This window comes from Colius striatus, chromosome 4, assembly GCF_028858725.1.
Source record: "Colius striatus isolate bColStr4 chromosome 4, bColStr4.1.hap1, whole genome shotgun sequence".
Taxonomy (NCBI): Eukaryota; Metazoa; Chordata; class Aves; order Coliiformes; family Coliidae; genus Colius; species Colius striatus.
The window spans coordinates 34,818,264-34,842,922 of NC_084762.1; the positions used below are offsets into that span (position 1 = coordinate 34,818,264).

The window sequence follows — 24,659 nt, forward strand, 5'->3', positions numbered from 1 at the left end:
GACTCTGCACTTGTCCTTGTTGAACCTCATGAGGTTCCTCTCTGCCCAACTCTCAAGCTGGTTGAGATCCCGCCAAATGGCAGCACAGCCTCTGGGGAATCAGCCAGTCCTCCCAGTTTGGTGTCATCAGCCAACTTGCTGAGGGTACACTCTGTCCCCTCACTTCGAGTAAACAGAGTTTTTTAGAATTTTCTAGAATCCAGAATGAAACATTTAAATAAAAAAACTACACGAAACAGAACTTGGAAAAAAAGTCATATTATTTAACATGTTTTTGAATTAAATATTCCACATAACAAAAGTGTTATTTTCATGTCACCAACTATATTACTTATATACATATGCCAAAGAGTTAACAAAAGAATTAAGAGATGCCCTATCAAAACCAAGAGTGATTTCTTGCTCCGGGAATCTGAAGTAACGAGTTTGTATCATAGACAAAGTATAGACAGTATTTACAAAAAGGGGCTTGTTGGATCTGAGAGCAATTGTCTTCTTTCAGAAAGTAAATTAAAAACCAGCTCTATTATAATACAACAAATCCATAACTGATCTCTAAGTATTTGTGGCAAACCGAAAAGATGAACTTCCTGCAACTGGGATTAGTATTTACAAAATATACTGATCAGCCACACAGAGGCTCATATAACTTTAAATATATATATATATATACACATACAAGCACACATATATATATCTCTCTATATATATGTAACATATAAATAAAATTCAAAAGAACAAGGTAAAAATAAGAAAAGAGCTTCTGTCTTTGGAATGTCTAAAAGATGACCACGTTTTTACTCCAGTGTTTCTTTGTTTTGAATACACTTAAAAAGTGGCACTTTTTGAAGCATTACTTAGTCAACTAGGTAGTTTTGCTGAAAACAATGACTTAAACAACAATAAATGAACGTAACACATTTCCAAAATTCACTAAGAAGATAAAGAGGAATTTACAGATTTGAAATGTTTACAGCACTGAGGAAAACTGTATAATGTAAGTGACCTAGCGTGCATCTAACTTTCCCACTGCTAACGGAAAATCTTATGTTTACCTTACAGATTTAGTATATGGCTGTGTTTTCCACAGATGCTGATATGTACCTGCTGATCCAATGAAGTAAACACAAAACAAGAGGCTTCACTGGAACCTCTTTTAGGTTTGGATTCTCTTTCAATAATTATTGCTGAGTTTAAAACCTCAGACTTGTAATGTAAAAACTGTAAGAATTAATTGCCCCTGTGGTTGGAATGGAATTGAGCATGCTCCCTCTCTCAAGAGTTTAACTGAAGAAAAGCCCGAAGTTCATGGCATTTTATATTTTAGAACAAATTCTCAAAATACTGAAAAAACCTTAAAACAGAAATACGGAGTTTCCCTGTGCATTGTAAAAATCCCAACAAACCCAAATCAAAACTATTTTATACTGCATGCATCTACTCTAACTTTGTTTCCAACCTCAATTATTTCTTCAAACACGTAAAAAAAAAAAGAGCTGACCAACAGTTTAATGATTTTCCCACAAAGTTATTCTTCGTCTCCTTTAAAAATGGGAATCATTCTATTCTGATATAAACTTCCAGTTTATTTCTCAAAAAGATATACTGGCTGTGAATTCGAAGACGAAACTGTATACAGTATTACCTGAGTTCATTGATTCACAGACAACTTTGCACAGATTAAATGATGTTTTCCCAATCTTTGTGTACAAGCTTAAAAAAGAATTTTTATGTATTTTTCGTAAATAATTAAAAAAACTAGAATATATTATTCTATCGTTAACATTTCCAACGCTCGAAGCTTTATCTTTTATCTGTGTATATCTTTTACTTTTCTGAAAACTTGCTTTGAGAAATTCAAGTCCCAGAAACATTTTCTACTTTCAAATTTTAAGGTGTCATCGAAAAACATTGCCTAAACTCTGCCATTCATTTGAAGATTCTTGCACGACTTCTTCTAAATTCAGAGCACGGCTAATATCTTCCCCTTCTTGTTCTTGGCGACTAGCAGGTTCCTGTACGGGATCTACCAAAGTGCAAGAGAAAAAGAGCAGTGAGTATGATGTACACTATATGAAAACAATGCAAATATAACACTTGGGAATGAAGGAAGTATCACAGAATCACAGAATGGTGGGGGTTGGGACATCTAGAGATCATCCAGTCCAATCCCCCTCAATCAGGTCACACAGGAACATGTTCAGGCGGATTTAGAAACCTCCAGAGGAGACTCCACATCCTCCCTAAGCAGTCAGTGCCAGGGCTCCGTCATCCTCACAGGAAAGAAGTTTCTCCTCAAGTGCAGGTGGAACTTCCTGTGTTCCAGCTTGTGCTCATTACCCCTTGTCCTGCTGTTGGACACTACAGAATACAGACTCGCCCAACCTCCCAACATCTACCCCTTAGGTAATGATGAACATCCATAAGATCCTGTTTTCCTTGTTTTCCTGTAATAGTTTTTGAATTTTGTATTTCTGTACTACAGAGCTTCACAAAAAAACCATCCTAAGGAACCATAAACAGTAACAATCTGTTCCTATCTGCTTTTTGGGTTGTTTGTACAACCACTGGTCTTTGGCTACTCGTGCTCCAATTCCTCAGTAACTTCAGGGAAGTGTTTTGTCCTTCCTGTGTGCACAAAGCACACGGCTTTGTGCACTCACCATTACTATCATTATGCTACATACCAGTGTAACCATGAGCCCGTTTCATATGTAGTTTCATATTGCTTTTCTGTGTAAATCCCATTGCACAGTAATCACATTTATAAGGCCTCTCCCCTGTGTGCTTTTTCATGTGGACTTGAAGAGCACTCTTCTGGTTAAAAGCCTTCTCACATAGTGTACACTGAAATGGCCGTTCCCCTTGTAAAAGAGAAAAATGTATTTAATGATTTTGCAGTTCAACATGAAAATACAGCTCAGACTTCAGCAAAAATCATCAAGATGACCTAGAAATTAAGTAGACTTGATCTTTTTCTTTGAAACTTCTCAAAACAGTGCAATGGATCCAGAACATAAGTGAAACATCCCAAACTAATTGTCAAATATTTATGTAAGTCTTAAACTATTGCTATTATTATCTTTCCTATCCTATTTGTTATCAAAGTAAATTATTTAAAGGAAATATAGAAGCCATCCCAATTTACTAGTTTGACTTTTCAGTACTCAAGGGATCCGTACTCTTTTTACGTCACAGAATAATAATGTAGATAAAGCAATATGCTAGAATTATCAAAGACAGTATCTATGAGAAACTAGAAAGATGAATGTGTTAAAAAAGACCTAAACAAGTAACTTCCGGTAATGCTACCTGAGACCTGTGGCCTCCTATGTCACAGTGACTCCTCCAGTGCCATTGGTAATTCCCATATCCTACCAAATATTGTTCCAAATCTGCCAGAACACTACTGATTTCTAAATATAAACTTGAGAACATATTCATCATAAAATTATTTTAAAATATGTACTTTGCCAAACAGAACTTTGCTTCAACACTCAACAGGCCACAACCTCCAACCTCAACACCAGGCACATTGCTGTATGTCATTAAGGACTTCTAAAAGCATTTGCTCCATTTACAAAGACACTTTCTTATTAGTTATCACAATAAAGTACAAGCAGAAGCATAAATAATTTTCCACAACTTTAGTTAAAGGACTAGTTTCTCTCTTCCTACACTACCTGCATCTTAGTTTTCTCCCATGTATTGCAACTTCCATGCTAAATCCAACTTCTCAGGCAATCAATAAAAGGACCATTAAGCCACGGAAGAGTTTGGTCACAATGATGACACTAATCTGAAGTGAAATCTAGTTTTCCTCGGATAACTTTGACTGCAGGTTTTCTATTTTGTTAAGATGAAGAGCTTTTTTGGTGTTGTGTAATGGACTGCCACCTGGCTTTGTGCTAGAACCGGAAGTGTCTGCTTCCCTCTAACTTCAGCAACATTTCTCCAAACTGCTCTTCACTGGTAAATCTGAACGTACAAGACATTTACAGCTATTCAGAGAAATAAAGTGTTTTCCTTCTGGGCACTGATTCAGTAGGTCTTGTCCATTAGAAATCGTTTAAACTGTTTAATCAAGATAGAAATCACACTTTCTCACAGACAAAGATCATACCTTAAGCAAAGCAAATCAGTTTAAACTTTCATTAGCCTTTCCTATCAGAGTTCATGTAAAAGCATCCATCTAAAAACTTCTGTGCTGTACATTTTCACTCTTTTGGTCTTAAGGGATTTTTAAAAGACCATTCTCTTCTAGCAGAATGGCATCACGTGGGTTGACCTGCTGTTTGAACAACGCAAGATAACACTAGTATCATAGAATCATGGAATGGTTGGGGTTGGACAGGACCTCTGGAGATAATCTAGTACAATCCCCCTGCTAAAGCAGGTCCACCTCAACTGGGTCAACATGGGAACGCATCCAGGCAGGTTTGAAAACCTCCAAAGCAAGAGACTCCACCCCCTCCCTGTGCAGGCTGTGCCAGGGCTCCCTCATCCTCACAGCAAAGAAGCTTCTCACATCCAAGTGGAACTTCCTGTGTTCCAGCTTGCTCCTGTTACCCCTTGTCCTGTCACTGGGCACTACAGAAAAAAGACTCATTCCATCCCATTCATAGAAAAACAAATTCGGTGAGGATTTTTACAGTTTCTGAAGGCTCCTCACACACAAGCACCTGAGTACAAAAACCCCATAATATCTGAGGATTAATGAGTAAGTTACAAGAAATTCCAAATTAGAAAGATTTTTCCTGTCATTGTGCAAGACTTTTGAGCAACAGGTGCATAAAGGGACTCTGCTCTGTCTCAGCCTTCCTAAAGTGCTCTTTGTTACCAATAGGCAGCAAGAATCAAAGCAGGGACAAGGGAAACTGGCCTTCTTTCCTTCTTTCAGCTTACTTCGTGAAACTAGAGCATTGCCTTTTTAAAAAGTCTGTATAATTTAAGTCAATTATGCAGAAAGTGAATTAATGGGGAATTCTAAAGGCTTTTAATCTCCTTGGATTGTAACTCCTGCTTCTCTTTTCCTACCCCTAGCATAACCAGAATGTTCCTTTCTACCACAGCAACCACAGAGCAGCTCTTTTCCCATTCTTCATTTCTACTCTCAAGAAGACAAGTCACCATTTTTCTTGGGGCAGGGTGTGGAGGGAAGAGAAGCATAAAAAGTCATCCCACTAGATGGGAACACACAGGGTCAGCAGAGACTCTTAACGCATCAAAAGAGCTCTTGTAGATCAGATAAAAGTTTCCTCCCATATTCAGATGAGAAACAACCTTCAACCAGTTGGTCCGAACACCCCTTATAAGACAACATATGCACTCAGTAGTATGGTAATTGCACCAAGCAGCCCTTGATCAGAGAGGAATGTTGCTGGCAAATGCCTGCAAATCCCCATTACCTTTATCAATAGTTGCTGCTTATCTACAGAAGTTCAAGTTTTGCTGAAAGAGGATATCCCAGACCACTAATATTAAAGTCTACTCTATCACACTGAAAACCTCCCCTTCTGTTACAACACACTTCAGTTGCTGTAACCAATACATGTCATACGCAATACTGTCCTTACACAGGTTTAAACAATGCTTTAAAACATGCTTTTAATAATCTGTTTCTAAGTCTGACAAACTTTTAGATATGAACTCATGCACTCGTATTACCGTTGCTGCGCTGCCAGTCTCAAAATATGGAGAAGCTTAATCACATCACTAAGAATAATGTTCTGGTTTGAAACAAAACATCACTGTTTCTGAGACTGCAAGCCTGCTGTTCCTCATTTTGATTTCTAAACTCTTTGGTTTAAAAATTTACTTGTTGGTTTTTTTCAGCTTAAGCTGGTATACAAATGCAGTTACCGAAAACCATTACTCAAGGACTCCAAATACGACATCTATATAACTACAAGAAAACCACGCCAGAGAGAAATAATTCTGGTGTTACCTGTGTGAATGCGACTGTGTCTCTCCAGCTGACTCGGCTTAGCAAAAGCTTTTTCACAAGTATCACATTTAAACACTCTGGGCTTCTGGGAACTCAGGGAAGGTCCAGCCTGATGGGTTTGCATGTGTTCCTACGCCAGGACAGAAAAAAGTATATTTCAGACCATTTAAAAAAGCTTCAGTATTTAACGCAGAAATATATTCACACTTTGAAGACAAAAGCAGAAGATCTTAGCCACCAGCAGACAATCTGGAAAAAGATGAAGGCTTGCCTGGGGTTTGCTTTTTATTTTAAATGAGGGATTGCTTTTTACATCGACTCCTTGTAAGGCTGATGCATCAGTATATTTATACTTCTGAAAACTCCTGTCAGGAACCATATGCTTTGCTTTTTTCTGTATACATTAGTCCACTAATTATCTGAAGCAAAAATAAAATTAAAAACCACCGAGCTCATGAAATGTGTCGTTCACTTACAAACATAGATTTTGGACAGCTATGCACTTTAAGTTAATATTGGATTTTTTCCCTTCTCTCTACAGTATCTATCTCTTCCCCTTGCCTGTTACAAATGTGTTCCTACTCAGCACCTCAGTAAGCATCACTGCAAAGCTGTACAGGCCTCAAAGTGCAGATGCACAATGCCCAGCATACAAACAAAACCACTTCACAAAGAAGTCCTAAATTAATTAAAATTAATTAAAAAAAATCACTAAGGTCCTTCCAGGTAAGAAAGCAGAATGAGAGTGTTACACATTTTATCTTTATGAAAAAGCATTAATAAGTTTTAACTTCAGTGTTTTTAATTCACTGACGCTGGGTCAAGAAGTTTTGCAAATGTAAAGAGGTATCTTACATTAGCTATTAGCTTTTTAATTTAAATCTCTTTCTTTAATACCAAGATACAAATCAGATTACAAAACATGGCAAATACATTTAATTTAAAAATCTAAACAAGAACTGTATGTGAAACAGTACTGTGAGTACTTGTCCACTTCTAAAATGTGTGCGGATATTCTTTTCTAGTCTATTCATTACACACTAGACTATTATGTAGTCTTTACTACACCTAACAATAAGCCTTTTTGACGTCTATGAAGTCCTATTCCTCACACCATGAACCGAAGCAAATTGCGTCTGCAGAATTTGTTTTCAATGGAAAATCCATTGTGACAGTTACAAGGAAGAATATTATTATTTAAGTAATTACTATAGTATTATAGAGAAATAATAAAAGATCTTCTCAAAAAACTCAAGTGGTTCATAAACCACAGCTTAGTTGGAACATCTTTTGCTTTTATCTTGCTCATTACCTCCTGAAGCATTGAAATCATGGAAGCGTGCTATGAGCTATTCCAGAAAAATTATCTGAAACTGGCTGATTCTTTCTGTCCACCACAAAAAACCAACCCAAAACCCCAACAGACCCCATGCCCCATTTTCTACTTGAAAGGAAACACAACTGTACTACATACTGCAAAACTTTGTCACAGAATCACAGAATCAACCTTTGCTGAAGTACCAGTTTGTGGTACAATTCTGTTCCACCGATCTGCTAACCCCTTATACTTCTGTAAAATACATGTGTTTGAAAATAGTTCACAGGAATAGAATGCTCTGAAATGCAAGCACTTCTTTGTAGACATACTTATTGTTTCTTTGCTTGTTCATATGATGCTTTACAAATGTATTTGTGTAATCCTCTCATTTTTTCAGACGGGAATTATCAGAAGACCTTCGTTGGCAAACACCAGGCCCAGCAGGTTGCCTCCCCTAGCTGGCTTCCCCACTAGCCGTGTCAGGAAGTTGTCTTACACATGCTTCCTAGGCTGTTTCCCCTCTGTTGTATTTGTAGCAGACATTGGGTAAACTGTCTCCCACAAGAACAAGGGCTAGCAACTGTGAGGCTTCTAGCTGCTTATAGAATGCTTCATCTGTCTTTTCATCCTGGTTGGGCAGTCTATAACAGACTATCACCATGACATCTGCCTTGCTGGCCCCTCCCCTGATTCTTATCCATAAACACTTGACCCCTTCATCACAGTCATCAAGCTCTAAACTGTCAAAACACTCCCTAACATAGAGGACTACCCCATCACCTCTCCTCTTTTTCCTATCCCCTTCTGAAGAGTTTATAGTCATCCTTTGCAGCACTCCAGCTATGCAGGTCATCCCACCATATTTTCATGACTGATCTTCCAGATCTTCCTCCCAGCTGCCCATGCATTTGTTGGGTCTACATGCACTTCATCTGCGTTATAATCACATCACTTTCCTGTGAGCCTCAATTCTTCTGTGACTGTTCTGAGGCACTTCCATGGTTGCTAACATACCAACCATCCCTGTGCCTTTGCTGCTGTGTGGATCTCCATCCCCTGTCCCCACTGAGGTGGACAGGGCACTGCACGAATTAGTACAGCAGCATTTCCAATGTGCTCCAGTGTACTCAGCACATCATGGAGGAGATCTATCACAGATTTGTCCCTCCAACAGTGGCACGCCACTCTCAGGCTTATCTCTAGTGAGTCTGGTTTTATTCCTTTCCCCCTTCAAATCTACTTTAAAGTTCTTTCAGTGAGTCCTGGTAACTCCTGCACAAAGACTCTTTCCCCCTTTTGACACAGGTGTACCCCATCTATCACTAGCAGACTTGGCATCATGTAGACTGATCCATGATCAAAAACCCCAAATTTTTGACAGTGACATCAGTTTCAGAGACACTTATTGATCTGCTGACTCTTCCTCTTTCTTCCCTCATCATTCCCTGCAACTGAAAAACAGAGAACACCACTTGTGCTCCTGATCCCTTAACCAGGTGTCCCAAGGCCCTGAAGTCTCTTTTCATTGCCCTTGGACTTCTTATTGCAACTTCATCCCTGCTCACAGGAAAAAACAATAATGGATAACAATCTGAGGGCTGCACCACAGTAGGAGGTTACCTTGTCTTATCTTTAACCTGGGCTCAGTATATAATAGAACTCAAGATTTAATTATGAATAAAATGAAACACTAGCCAATTCTATGCAAATAAATTGCAGAGAGACTGATATTTGCTGTTTGTTGTCATTACTTAAGGAAAACAAGTATCAATACAGTATGTTGAGTTTCTTTCTGGAAAATTTATCCTAAGCCAAAAGTTAAAAGAGTTTCACACCACTACATTTTATGACAATTTCCCCAAGGACCAATAATCTGGTTGACACACATGATCACTCCAATAGGATTAACTTCAGAAACAGGTTGTATTTCCTTAAAATATGATACTAAAAAGAAAGGATATCTATTGAAAAGTTCTACTAAGAGATAATTAATATAAAGACATTGCTCCTGGCTCCAGAAATTTCCTGCTATAAAGTTGGAAAAATTCTGGGCAAGTTTTATTGTATGTTTGCTCTTTTTGTAAAGCACTTTCTATCACTGCGTTTTAGTATCTCTCAGAGATAGTACACTGCTTTGAACACTTGTTGAGTACAGCTCAACAGAAAAATTTTAGAATCTACTTAAAAACTGACCCACACCACTAATTTCTTGGAAAGACCTGGAAGTATCAGGTTGTTCATCATGTAAAGCAAGCCACATAAAAATACCACTAAACAACAGCAATAATATAAGGATGTTTTAAAACAACTGTTTCTTTTGCATATTTAGATGCTTGAGACAGAACATCTAAAAATCAAATGACAGAGTGCAAAGCAGAGAGCTTCCTATGATTTCAAAAGCTTATCTGGAAGTGAGGATTAGCAGTGATGACATACATAAGCAAGCAAAGGAAGCAAATTTTTTTCTGGCACTATTATTTGCATGACAGACATTCACATTTTTAACTCTGTAGTCAATATATGCATTAAAATCCTTTCCATGCTCCAGGAGAGAGTTCTCCAGCTGTGTATACACTATCACTTAGACTACACTCCCTCAGATGCATACCCCTCACACTGTAAAAGTAAAGGGATAACAGGTACCTTTCAGTAGTATTTCAAAAAGTCCAAAACAAAAGGAGGAGTCAACAGAAAATCATCTGTTATTACCAAATACCTTGAGATGTGTTGCCCGCTTAAAGGCCTTATTGCAGACATGGCAAACATGTATTCTTTCCTTGCCATGAACCTCTTTACTATGATGCATCAACATGGTGGCTGAAGAAAAAGTTTGACTACACTCAAAGCACTGGTGCACACGACTTTCTTTTTCTGCTTGACTGCTTTTAGTCACATTTGGAGAAACCTCTGTCACCTATAAAAATTTACAAAAACACTATCAAATAATATCATAGGTACATCCAAAACAGTGCTTTATTTTTCAAAATTTACCTCGATGTGATCCATTTTTGCAAGCGACATAACACAAAGGAAAGAAGCTGGACATAAATACTAACCTGTATTTCATTGCTCTTAAGAATGACACAATACGTATTTTAAGAAAACAGATCATAGTAATTATGACCAAAATAATTCATGCTTTATAAACTGAATGTGTTTGTATTAATATTTTCCTATATTCAGTTTTATATTCCTGAGCATCTCGGTTGATTTTTGTGTTTCTCATTGAACAAAGTTTGAAGCCAAAAACATTTCGGAGAAAAAAAGAAAGTATCTCTGATTTTACAGGCAAGAAGAATATTTTTTATGTGTTTAATTTTTTCACTGGGGACTCCATTTTTCTAAGTAAAGCTCTGAACTACCAATGCAAAGTTCCAGAAGTACTGAAATGCAATGAAAAGTTGATAGAACTTGGATGCAGTTGTGCTATGCTTTTGTTTTGTTTTAATCAATGAGGAGCATTTGGAAAAAAAACCATTTCTCCCAAGAAAATAGCACAGAATTCCTTTAACTTAATAGATACAACGGAATCTTTAATACAATAACTTAGAGAAAGAAACAAATAAAGGTGAAGAAAAGATGAAGGAAGTAACACTCTAAATGAATTATTCAGGATGAACTAAACTTGAAAAGATTCAGAACACAGCAGAATATTACCTTTAGTAGAAAGTGGAAATGTGATATAAAAAAACATTGAAAGAAACAACAAAAAAATCCCCTGTGCGCGCACACACACACACGTGCATTTCTTTTCAACTAGTTGGAAACTCTCAGGAAAAGGGCGAAATGTTGAAAGGTCAATCAGTATAGTCACTGTAATTAAACAAATCACACAACATTACAGGAAGTGATAGAAAACTAATTTAAGTTAGTGTGACATTTTGCGTCTTATTTCCATAGTGTTACTCAGATACCATCACATTTTACTAGTGACAGTATGATAAGCCTTATGAAATGGCACCTTGATTTAAGAAGGCACGTGTTTACAGAACACAAAATACAGTTTTACATTCAGAACAGTAAAAAACCATGTTTGCATTACTTTTTAAAACATCCACCTTCACAGGCCATTTGAGCAGTAAAATTAAGAACTCACACTCATAACCATATGCAAATGTAAAAATCATTTGCACGAGATGTGATGAGGAACATAGAATAGCTCAAGCTGGAAGAGATGGCTTGAGACTGCCTAGTCCAACATCCCTGGAGCACACTCAGGGCCATGCCAACATGTTTTAAGTATTCCTAAGGATATAACCTCTCTGGACAACTTCTTTCAGGGTTCAACCACCCTCAGTGAAACAGCATTTCTCTGTGCTCAGATGGAATTATTTTAATTTGTGCCCACTGCCTCTTGTTCTTTCACTGAGTGTCACTGAGAAGAGCTTGGCTTCATCTGCTTTCATCTCTCGCATCAAGTATTTCTGCACATCAACAAGAACCTTGCAAACCAGAACACGCTCTCTTTTAAGCCAAACAGTCCCAGCTATCAGCCTTTCCCTCAACGTTGGATGCTCCAGTCCCTTCATTATCTTTGTTGTCCTCCCAGTGCACTCACTCCTGCATATCCATGTTTTTCAAAATGAGCGGCCCAGGACTGGACACAACACTCAGATGATGTGTTCTCACTGGTACTGGGGAGAGGATCAACCCTCCTGACCAGGAGCTGGCAACACTCTTAATGCATCCCAGGCTGTTGCTGGCAGTCTTTGCTGCACTGCTGGCTCATGGTGAACTACTTGTCCACTAGTACTCCTTGGTCCTTTGAAAAGCTGCTTTCCTGCTGCCCTCACTGTGTGCTAGCACATGGGGTCCAGGGACAGGACTTTGCACTTCCCTTTGATGATCTTTATGAGGTTCTTGTTGGACTAGTTCTCCAGTCTGTTGAGGTGCCTCTGCAAAGCAGCACATCCATTCAGTCTGATAAGTGCTCCCTTCTAGTTTTCTACTATCTATAAATCTGCTAAACATGCACTCTGTTCTATTGTGCACATTGCTAACAAAGAATATTAATGATCAGTACTAGTCCTAGTATTTGAACCCTGGGGAAAACCATTAATGACTGGCCTTGAGACATACTCTCAAGTCAGCTTAGGCATATTTTCCCCCTCCATAACTCTCTGCTGACTAACTCCTAATCACCTTCTTGCCCTCATCTTTGGAAATGTCTTCCATGATTATTTGCTCTACTGCCTTCCCAGGGACTGAGATGAGGGTGACTGACTTGTACTTCCCCAGAACCTCCACCCTGCCCATCCTGAAGGCAGGTGTCATGGTTTTGTGTGGAGCCCTTTCTTTTAATGGGGAAGGGGCTGTAAAGATGGCTCCTGTAAGAAGCTGCTAGAAACTCTCCCCATCTCTGAGCTGGACCTAGTTCTGGGGCTGAGCCAATTAGGTGCCTCCATGATCACTTTTTAAGAAGAAGAAGTCGGAAGAGGAGGCTTCTTCCTGTTCCTTCTTTTTTTTCTTCCTTCTTTTCCTGCTGGTGGTGGTGCAAGAAGTTGGAAGAGAGAGAGAAGCGACCATGTGGACCCCAAGGACAGTGAGAGAATAGAGGTGTGCTGGAGCAGAGACTCCTCTGAATCCTGTGGAGAGGACTGGTGAAGCAGAGATTTGTTTGCACATGCCAAGGGCAGTGATTATATCCAGAGGAGGCCGAGTCCCATGGCAGAGACCCTGTATTTGCAGAAGCTGTAGCTCTTGGGAAGAACCCACACCAGAGAAGTTCGCTAAGGACTGTGTCCCAGGGGAGGGACCCCATATTTGGAGCAGGGAAGAATGCCAGGAGTCATCCTCATCTGAGAAGACAGAAGCGGCAGAGCCCATCTGTGAGAGACTGACCACATCCCCCACTCCCTGCCCCCTTGAGCCATTGAGGGGGGAGAAGGTAGAGTTATCGGGAGCAGTGAGCTGGGCCCGGGAAGAAAGGAGGGATGGGGGAGGGAGATTTTAAAGTGCTGGTTGTAATTTACTCATCATCCTGCTCTCTTTTTGCTTTTTGTTCTGTTCTTTTTCTTGTAGGCAGTAGAATAAACTTTCCTACTTTCCTCTCTAAGTCAAGTACTGGAGTCTGTTTCGCCCGGAACCGTAATTGGCAGCGAGCCCTCCCTGCCCTTGTCTCAATCCACAACAACCTTGGTTATCTTTTTACTCCCATTTCACTGGGGCCTCCACCATCCTAACAAGGGTGGGGATGGATAGGGGGCAGCAGGCATGAGACTGTCCATGCTGGCTTCCCGTTGCCTCCAACTTCCTACACTTTTGAACTGATGATTCTTAAGCTTGAAGAAGGGTAATATTTGAAAAATCAACCATCAAATCATAGATCTTTTTAGGTTGGAAAAGACCTCTTGAAATGATCATCTAGTCCAATTCCTCTATTCAAGAAGAGTCAAGCTAGTGCAGGTTGCCCAAGACCAAGATTAAAGCCTTGTCTTCTATTTCTGTCTGATCAGGTAAGCTGGAGCAGATAGCTAGTACTCATGACAGCATCACCCATGCTGATCTGCTTGCCAGTCCTTACCCATAGGTCTCAGCTCACCATCCAGGCAGAGCTCTATGCATTCCCATTGCTGTCTTGACAGTGTGTTCTTCCCAAAGATCCTGAATCCAGCCGGGGCAGTGCTTCAGTTGCATGTGAGCTGTAGCATCTTCTCTGATTCCAATGAGATCAAAGCCCTGCAACTGCACGCAGACCTCTAACTCCTCCTGTTTGTTCCCCATCCTGCACACATCAGTGCACAGGCACTTCAGAGAGACACCCAGCTGCGTCCATTTTTCCAAGAAGAGTGTTTCCTCCACTATGTTGTCATCTCAGCACCCTTATTCATACAGATACACCTGAGACGGGGCCCCCTCCCTTCAGTCCTTGAGGTTTCTCATGACCGTATCAAACAACTTGCTTGTCAGTCCAGTCCATCACTTCTTCACTTGATTGTGGGTCACCATCTGTCTCTCCATTTTTCCTATTTTAGAGTTTGCATTACCAAGTTGGATGAAAACATTAATTTTCCCCTCAACAAAAGAAGTCTGAATCACTTTTTCTAATATGAATAATATATTACATATGCAAAAATTCCTATTGATATTCAAATACACAAGAAGTTGAAAATACTTCCTTGCAACACTGTTAAAGTAATTTGGTTACAAAAAGAGAATGGAACAGGTGTAGCAATAGGTAATACTTTTTTCCACAGCTCTCAACTTTGTCTACTTTTATTATCTAATTACAAACCTATTTGGAATGTTTTCAAGTAGTGTGTGTTGAGAGCACAGTTGTGTATATTTTAGGAAAAAAAATATACCGTATTTAATTGCATTTCTGTTTTGTGTATGAAAAAGTGGTTTTTAACTCAAATACAATCCAGGTGACTAGGAAGTCGCAACAATCCCCTTCCCAATACTCTTATTTGGGAATGACATCAGCCCTCCTGCTTCAGGATATAGAGAAATTATTCAAGTATTTTCATTAAGTAATGGCCTTTACCAACAAAAGATACAGAAATATATTTTATCTACCTGATATGTTATTTCATCAGAGTTTGCAGATGCTGAATGGGGTGTATGGCTCACCAGTATAACTTGCTGTGACCCTGACCCGCTTTGGCTAGCAAGACTGGAATCTGTGAGTATAGCAGGGAACTGCTGACCCTGTCAAAAAGGGAGAAAAAAAGGAAGTTGAATAACTATATTTCAGCAGCTAACTGTAGTCACGTAAATTATTGTTACACCACAAATTTATTTATTTTTTTGGAAAAGACCATTCCAAAATCCTATCTGAACACGTGCTACTGTTTTCACTCCTTTTCTCCTTTATTTTTAAGTCTAACAATTTAAGGGTAACAATAGCTGGAAGTCTGTAAGAGCAGAGATTCAGTTCTGATTAATTTTTCTCAGCCCTGAATCAACTGTTTAATGTCTGAACCTTCCCTTCTCTGTCTTCATCTGATACTTTCTTTAACCCATATATTTTGCTTTCCTGCATGGTCTTCTCACATTTTCCTTTTTTAAAAATCTCTTAATTGAACCTACTTCCAAAACACATGAAGTCAAGGCACAAAATTATTACTTAAAATATACAATTACTAGTATCGTACTACTGCTAGTACTACTATTGTAGAAATATTACTGTTGAAGACTTTTCAGTTTCCCCAGGAAATGCAGTACCTTTCCATACTACCTGGCTATCCATCACAATTCCTGCAACATAGACTGTTTGCACAGTGTCCAAAACAGTGTTTAATTTTTATTTACATATGCCTTAACATTAATCATTATTCTTAATAATTATCAACAATATCAAATGTAATCACTTAAATTATTACACAGTGTCACATGAAATCAAATGTTGCTTTGCTATCCTGTGATGCTGGAAATCACAAACATGCCCTAAAAACTATTAAAGTCTCTTCTTCTCCTCCCCAGGGCAAAATTGCAGAGGGAAGCAAATAATCATCCTCATAGATTTTGTCAAGTTTAATCACACCATACACTAGACAAATGGTCCTTCATTTACATACATCTACACATTTTTATTCAGGTCAAAAAGTAAGTGAAAATTAATCTAAACCTAGTTAAGTCACAGAAGTAGAAGCAGTAGTCTAATTTTTCAGATATAAAATCTACACTGAAATGCCAACCATACAATGACCCTAAGTTTTCACTTTATAGTCTTTTAATATTACTTGTTGATTTTTCTTCTCCCACTCCATACATTCTGTATGGTTTATCTTGATTTCATTAAAGCATTTGACACCGTCTACTACGGCATCCTCACAGCAAAACTGAGAAAGCGTGGGTTGGATGATTAGGTGGTAAGGTGGATTGTTAACTGGTTGAGGGAAGAAGGCAGAGAGTGGTGGTCAATGGCGCGGGGCCTAGTTGGAGGGCTGTGTCTGTGGAATCCCTCAGGGGCTGGTGCTGGGACCTTGATGAGGGAACAGAGGGCACTGTCAGCAAGTTGTCAGCTGAAGATACTAAACTGGGGGATGTGGCTGACACACCAGAAGGCTGTGCTGCCGTTCAACAAGACCTGGACAGGCTGGAGAGTTGGGTGGGGAGAAATCTAACAAAATTCAACAAGGGCAAGTGTAGAGTCTTGCATCTGGGAAAGAAGAACCCCATGTACCAGTGCAGGCTGGGGAATGAACTGTTAGAGAGTAGTGGAGGGGAAAGAGAGCTGGGAGTGCTGGTGGGCAGCAGGATGAGCATGAGCCAGCAATGTGCCCTCATGGCCAGGAAGGCCAATGGCATCCTGGGGTGTATTAGAAGGGCTGTAGGGTGAGAGACGTTCTCCTCCCCCTCTACTCTGCCCTCGTGAGATCACATCTGGAATATTGTGTCCAGTTCTGGGCCCCTCAGCTCAAGAAGGACAGGGAGTTGCTGGAGAGAGTTCAGTGCAGGGCCACAAAAATGGTAAAGGGAGTGGAGCATCTCCCTCATGATGAAAAGCTGAGGGAGCTGAGGCTCTTTAGCTTGAAGGACACTGAGGGGTGACTTCATTAATGTTTACAAATATGTAAAGAGTGGGTGTGAGGAGGATGGAGCCAGGCTGTTCTCAGTGATAGAACAAGGGGCAATGGGTACAAGTTGGAACATAAAGAGGTTTCAAAGAAATATAAGGAAGAATTTCTTCACCGTGAAGGTGAGGGAGCCACTGGAACAGGCTGTGCAGATGGGTTGTGGAGTCTCCTTCTCTGGGGACATCCCAAACCCACCTGGACGAGTTCTTGTGTGACCTACTCGAGGTGGTCCTGCTCTGGCAGGGGGGATACGACTAGATGATCATTCAAGATCCCTTCTAACCCTTAAGATTCTGTGATGTCTTTGGCTCTTGATGACACCAGAAGAACCTTACATCATGATAAAAACTAAATGCTACTAGGAAGATCATCGTCTATACACTACTATTCTTATACAATTTCCTATAACACTACCTGTTACTAAAGTAGTCAATTTAATTTAGATTCTGTCCTGTTAGCTGTGAAAAAAATTATTGCAATTGTTCATCATGCTCGTGTTCATATGGAAGAAAAGAGAACTTTACTACATTAAACAATAAAAAGTTTGGAAACGCTAAGCTGTATTACTGAATAGTGATGAAATACACAGTTTGGTTTATTGATAAAAATTGTTCTCAAACAACACTTGAAACAGAACATACCTGTTTGCAAAAAAAAGAAAACCCCTACAAAATTTATCTGCGCTTCTACATAACTCATGCTTCTCTATGCCAGTGTGCAGACACTGCTGGCAGAAAGAAGTTAACTGAATTTTCAAATACTATATATTTACAGGACAAAGTTACTTTCTAAGCAAAATCTGTAGTTCCTGCCCTGTAAGCCAATAACATTTGTTTATCTGTCAGTGCAGAAAAGCATTTCTTACCTGTGAAGTGATATTAAGTGTAACTGCATCAAGACCACCTGACAACATTCCCTGAGTGTCAGCAAGAGTTAGGGTGACACTACCATCTCCTCCAACTCCTGATGAAGACATTACCAAATTCTGGGCAGAAACTGCAGACTGAGATATGGGTGTTGTTGAAGGAAGGTTTGTTCCACCTGTTGCATTAAGTTCTGGAATATATGCAAAATAGTAAAAAAAATTAAATGCATAAACTCTTAGCTGCAGACTTAACTGAACTTAATTTCTATTTCTCATTTGTTAGGCCTTCTTTTCAGGGTTCACTCAAGAGTTAACCAGCTCAATTGTCAGTGTCAGATGATAAAACTAGAAAAATTACATCTAAATGTAGCTTGACAGCCATTACACTGCAAAGCAGTAACTTTGTAACATGGCATGTGGGGGATGACTCCTTGCTGAAAAGACACCTGGAGAAGTTTCAGGTTACACATTTCTGTAGTCTGACCACTTTCAGCATTCTCAATGAAAGACATTTCAACCTAGGGCAGCAAAACCAAAATATAACCCAACACTTCCATGCTTTCACTGCAATGTGGTTGGTAAGTCATACTAGCAAAAAGGCCAATTTATTGTTAACAGGTATTTTGTAACAAAATGATTTGCAACAGCTGTACAAGAGTTTATGATAGATCCTACAATATGTGATTAGACACCTCAGAGGTCTCGGTTTGTGAGAGATGAGATGATACGGTAGGTACAGTACAAATATCTGGTTTTACGGTTTCATTTACTAATTCATTACACAAGAGCATGTCTTTACTTTCAAATCTTACAGGCTTTCCCCGGTATGACATTAAAGCAGATTTGCTTGATTGATGTATATGAGTTCTAAGGAAGGAAGCCATGAAAGAAGATAAATGAAGGAAGACACAGAAAATTCAAGTATCCATAAGAATATAAAAAAATATCTATTAGTAAGTCTGTACAAGTGCAAGCTGCTGCACTAGCTGAAAGTATGAAAACTATACACACACGTTTGTGTGCATATATAAACAGAACTAGGTAGAAATTCATATACATATTTTAAATTCTCAAAATTGAATACTAGAACAAACTTGATACAAAGGCTATTTTAGCACCTGTCTGCAGCAAAAGTATCAGATTTCTCCATCCTGAAACTTATAGAAATAGACCTTCAATATTCTTCTGTCTCAAAGTAGTAACTTTAGCTAATTCTTCTCGTTTTCATTTTCTCCTTACTATGTGGAATAAAGTTCATTTAAATAGGCGTAAATGTAAAGCTAGCAAGAGAACACACAAAGACACGTACTTACTGAATTGTACTGTGCCACATTATACTCTTTAGTTGCCTGGCCTAATACTTATATTTTTTACCTTGTTTTAAAAAAATTGTAATTAGAAAAGTCATTGCATGCATACCTGGAGCATTTAGTGAAGTGCCCTGAGAAAGAAGCTGGTCGTTGCTTATAGTTAAGGTAGCACCTGTAGTCTGACTGCTGATGGTTGGCGCTGTCAGCCTTAAGCCATTATTCAGATCACTGCTTCCAGAATTATGCTGAATAAGATCTTGGCCTGAATAGAAATTAGTCCTATTATAACTGGAAATGTCTTGATGTTATTCTGCTACTGTATGTAGAACTGTAAACAAGTGACCATAAAATAATAAATGTAGAAACTACGACCAAAATATAAAATTCATTTCTACACATGCAGATTTTGATGCAGAGGTTCAATCGGTTTTTCATAAGATATGTGATTATGCATATCTAGACACTATGATGTAGAGAAATACCTGAAATTATTACCATTAGCCAAACGCTGATCTTATCTAGTCTAAAGGCACCAACTTCATTAAACTATAGAAATCTAGCAAACTAAAGGCTAAAGGTTAAAATGTGATTCTTTCAATCTACTGTATGGATCACAAACTGCAACGAGTGTGACCTTTTTTGTAAGATCATTACTTCACACAGTGTTAATTTTGTGGAATGGTCAACAAGCATAGAACACACAGGAACTGAAAGAAGATACTGTCAGTTGTTGGGCCACCTATACTCTATTTTTCTTAGATGAGCCAACACTCATCAACAAGCAGAAAAACATAGGTGTGAGACCCACACCTGAACACAGATCTTGTCATGACACAGAAAAACTAAATATCTTACTGAAAAGAAAGGGAAAAGAGAAAAAAAAGAAAAAAAAAAAAAGAAAAGTCGTAAATATTGCACTGGATCTATGAAAAGAAATTTTATAAACACAAAATACAAACTGTCTGGGAAAATAGAAAGATACTGATAGTGCATATAGGATCAGTCTCTTAGAGGCAGTAAGAAAGTTGGTCTAAATTTATTCAGAGACACCTGAAGTATCAACTACATGTTACAGAAACAGAATAGTACACCTCAAAGAAAATCAGAACATCTATTAGAACATGGTTACACAGACGTTTAAAGAAAACTAGGTTAAACAAATTCATCCCCAGTGCCCATCCTGCTTGTTCTCGTCCCAATACTACTCAAGATCTGCACTACCTAAAGTGAGGCATAGCAAGGAAAGAAGAACAGGTTATATGAGCTTTGCCACTGAGATCTGTTGACTCAAGGCTATGAATCTAACACGTGTCCTCAAAGCAAATGTATTTGGTTTTTGAAAGCAGTTTTGGGGAATATCTTTTAAAGCTAATGAATATATATCTAAAAAAAAAAAATATACACTGTGAAAACATCCTATCTGGTACCATTATAGGTCATTAAAAATACCAACCAGATATTGTAAGAGTGATTTCTTGAGGACTTCCTGATGAGCTTGTAGTAGTAGAACCAGAAGCATGAGCTAGAACTTGACTCAAACTGGAATTATTTATGGTCAACATTATCTCATGCTGTCCATTTGAAGATGATACCATACCCTGTGAAGTCATGACTTGAGAGATGTCCTGTGCACCTAAATATAAGAGGGCAGAACAACAACAAAAAAAAAAAATCCATGAAGGTTCTTTCTTTATAGGCATAACTTTTAAAAGCAGTGAATATGTTATTTTGTGAAGTACTGTAAAAGACATAACCAAGGTAAGATACTAGAACTTGTAATCTAAAGAATAAATTGTTTTCATATCCAATTTCTTCCTCTGCAGGTTAAGATCTTCAGAACAAAGATTTTATATTTTTCTAAAGACTACAAATGTTCTTCATGTTTTCATTATATAGCCCACCTCCTGAAAAAAACTGTTCAAAACTGCTAACACAAAGTTTGCTGAAGATGTTCAAACAACATCTGTATGCTTATTTTATTACAGGAGGTATTTGGTGGAGGTGGTGGTGTGATACTGTAAGTAAACACTGGGTAATGCCATAAGTCAAAGAAAGAAATTGAAAGCACAGGAAATATATCGACACTGCTTACCACTACTGCTGGTTGTCAGCACAGAGTCTTGTTCAGACAGGGATCCTATTGACATGTTAGCAGATGATGTTACTGTGGGCTGCAGAGACAGGCCTGATATAGGCTGAATAACCACATTAGCTGGCACTGCATTTTCTGTTGCCTGAAGGGAGGGATTCTGTGGAGTCATAGTAGGATCTCCAGTGAGCTGCTGAGCAAGTAAATTACCCTGCTGTAATGTCTGTTGTAGAATACTTGGATCAATCTGAAAAGCAAGTTTTCAATCTGAAGTTAATAAATACGGGTTAAGTGAATATTCTTAAAATAAATCCCAAATTCATATTTATTGCATACAAACAACATTTATAATGTTTAAACTTCAAAAAAAAAAAGATTTTTTTTTTTTAAGTGTCTGTATATAGCCAGTCTGCAAAGTCATTATCTAAACAGCCTATTCAGCACTACCTGTGTATTTTTCCTTCCCTCAGCAAAATGTTCGGGAAATCATGATCAAAGATACTTATGAGCACGCCTGGCATCAGGTACCCACACTTTTGGCATTTTGTACTGTCTCACCGCTGCATGTAACACTTATCACTGCCTTCAGGTCTCTGAATGTGAAAAGGCACAAAGTGGGGAGAAGACCTGTATCATAAATTACCTATTTATTCAGCCTCTAGGGCTCAATAAGGTACCAATTCACAGCCAAACAGTTGTTCTCAATAGTTAGATGGACATTTTACTCTTTAGGTATGTTTGGAGACTGGGAGAAACAAAACTACAACACAGTTTTCTTCATTTTATGGAAAAAGTTTCTTGAGTGGACTCTGAGTAACCCAAACCTCCCTTCCCTGACTGTGGGATTGGAGCTGCTGAGCTCCAGAGGCCCGCTCCAACCTCAATGATTCTGTGAAACCAATCAAACACAATCAAGATCATGAAAATATTTTGTTCATATAATTTCAAGTATGAGATTTTAAAAATATAATCATCTCACCTCTTCCTGTCATTCATTTTACAAGCTCATGGAAATTAAAATTGTGACTCCAAAATTAAAAGATTGCTAAATAACACAAGTGTCATATGTTAATGAAAAGAATAAATGTTCTGTGCAATAACTTGGGTTGGTTTGTTTCTGAGGGGATGGGATGTCTTTCGGGGGTTTGCATGGGGAGCCTAAGAGGTTTTTGGAAGAGAAAAGACAAAATGCAGTTTAAAAAAAGAAACCAACCAGATTTTAAAGCAATGTGCCAAAATTCCAGAGAGGTAACAAAACAGAAAAAGAAAGGAAGCAAACCAGAAAAAAAACACTCCACTTTGCAACTATTTTTTCTCTTCTAACTAATACATCAAGGCCTCACTCAGCTCAAGGGAACTCTTTCAGAACTACGTATGCTCCTTCAACTTCCATTGGCCCTCAAAGTGGCTCTATAAAATTAAAAGTAAGAAACTGTAACCAACCTACCTGTAAGGTTATGTTATTAATACCGGTGGCATCTATTCCAGAAATTTGAACATTTTGTCCAACCAGATTAGCAGCAAGTTGTAACTGTATTCCTTCAAGAGTGGCCAAGCTACCATCTGTCAAGGACACAGTTAAGTCACCTCCAGCTACCAAAGAAAACAGTTATATTATAATGTTTTTCTTTACCATTACTGACTGCCTCTTTTAGCTTGTTTTTTTTTAATACATTAAAGCAATACAAAAGCTTTACATACATAGATTTATTTATGCCAAGAAAAATAATTTGAAGTAGTTCATTTCCTATTTTAAAGCTTCATAAATTCTAGGTAATTTAAAGATTGCTATTAGTTAAGCACTAGCTAATGTCTTACAAAACAAGAACGACTCCAGAGCAGCTTTGGAAACCTGGAGAAATTTGGTGTAAGTTTCCTTAGAGAGCATGCCTAAATACAAGCAGCACTCACACAGGATGTGTACATTCTGACTCTGAACATACATGAACATTCATGAAAGCTACTACCACATTTTTGCACAGCACAAATATTATTCAAGAAGGTATCCGAGTTCATCCTATGTACTCACATGCACGGAAATAAAGGTATATTAGCATTCAAGACCCAAAATCTTTAGAACCTACAAAGCTTCTAATTTCAAAAATTGAACAGACCTCTACAAAAGGTCTTGAGAAGCTACAACTAAAACGTCATCCTGTGTCTGACATACCATCTTCTCCAAACACCTTCAGTACGATCCAGGAAATACCTGTTCTGACCAAAATCCACAAGCATACTCTTGATTTAAGAAGGTTCCTGCCTCTTTCTAGGCCATCTGAACATGCTAAAGACTGCTCACTCAAAAATCCAACCAAACAGACAAGGGTTTTTTTTAACCACAAATTCTTCACAAATTGTGCTTGTCAATTAATATTTTCCAGTATCTTTCAAATAAAGCAACAGTTCATTGGTCTTGGACAACAGTTTAGGTCAAATCAAGTAAGTTGGACTGGCTACAGTTAAACATGACACTGGTATGTTACTGTGAATTTGCGGGCATATCTTAAAATCATATAGACACAGTTGGTATTCTGTGCCAAGCTGGCTTCAAAGAACAGTCTGTTGCACATTTAAAGTGCTAATGCAGGTGTAGTCACTGTTAATTGCTAAGACTTCATATCCTAGGCATTTGATTATTTAATATACATGCCTACACTAGTAATTTTTGTTTAATCACTAAAATGTTTTCTTGTTTTTTGGGAGGGATGTGTTTTTTCCTTTTTATGTTGGACTACTAACTACAGCAGAAGATGTGCACTTAAAACACATCATTTGTGTAAATAAATACTGTAGACAAACTTTTCTTTGCTCTTTGAATGAAAAATAAATCTTACGGAATGGAAAGCTTACAAAACAACTGTTTTCCTTCCTTTTTAAGAAAAGGCAATAAAGTATTACCAAAAAGAATGCAAGTACTCCAGCTACTTGTTACCTGCATTTTCTTCCTTTCTGTAGTGTAATACCACAGCAGAACTGAAGAGATCTTTTTAGATGAACTGCATATATTTTTCCCTTCCTTCTTAAACAAATAAATTGCTACTTATGTCACCATCATGCATCACATCATGAATTCAGTATCCCTCTTACCCATTTTGCATAATTTTTTGAACTCTACTAGAAACCAATGTTCACTACTTAATCTCAACACCAGCACCAAAAAGTCATCCATTTTTACCTGACACTGACGCAGGCAGGATAGCCTGGCCCACAAGTCCTTGTTGAAGTAAATTTTGATCAAACTGACTTGTCAAAACGGAGTTATTCATGATGAAAACATTAGGGTCTGTGGAGGATGAATTAAGAAGACTGACTGGTTGTAGCCCCTCAGCTGAAGTACGGGTGACAGGCTTCCGAACTTTCTTTGTCTCTGGTTTGTAATGACACTGTATGTGGGTTTTTCTGCGCCCCGACGTACGAAACCGCAAATCACAGTGTGGACATTTAAAAGGTTTTGCTCCTGTATGCAGACGCATGTGGACTTTTAGGCTCCCTTTTGTAGAAAAAGAATTACTGCATACATGACAACTGAAAAGCTTCTGGCCTGGAAAAGTTCCAAAAACATAAAGGTAAGTGATAAAACCTCTAAAAATCAACAGCACTGCATCAACA

The 24,659-nt window shown here is 38.4% G+C and overlaps 1 protein-coding gene across 8 annotated transcripts in view; it reads right to left on the reverse strand.

The window, feature by feature from the left end:
* Window positions 1-291: 291 nt before the first annotated feature.
* Window positions 292-24,659, reverse strand: part of ZNF236 (zinc finger protein 236) — an 82,742-nt gene continuing 58,374 nt past the window's right edge. For 4 of the 8 annotated variants that reach the window (XM_061994827.1, XM_061994831.1, XM_061994825.1 and 1 more), the window contains 11 exons: window positions 24,226-24,591; window positions 22,498-22,643; window positions 21,054-21,297; window positions 20,415-20,594; window positions 19,071-19,223; window positions 17,652-17,842; window positions 14,784-14,915; window positions 9,982-10,179; window positions 5,948-6,077; window positions 2,688-2,864; window positions 292-2,026 (listed from right to left, as the gene is read on the reverse strand). In XM_061994827.1, the coding sequence (XP_061850811.1) occupies window positions 1,899-2,026; window positions 2,688-2,864; window positions 5,948-6,077; window positions 9,982-10,179; window positions 14,784-14,915; window positions 17,652-17,842; window positions 19,071-19,223; window positions 20,415-20,594; window positions 21,054-21,297; window positions 22,498-22,643; window positions 24,226-24,591 (2,045 nt within the window). In that variant the 3' untranslated portion in view covers window positions 292-1,898. Of the gene's footprint in view, window positions 2,027-2,687; window positions 2,865-5,947; window positions 6,078-9,981; window positions 10,180-13,788; window positions 14,231-14,783; window positions 14,916-17,651; window positions 17,843-19,070; window positions 19,290-20,414; window positions 20,595-21,053; window positions 21,298-22,497; window positions 22,644-24,225; window positions 24,592-24,659 lie in introns of those variants that run through there. The other 4 variants (XM_061994828.1, XM_061994830.1, XR_009818602.1 and 1 more) reach the window with 4 other exon arrangements.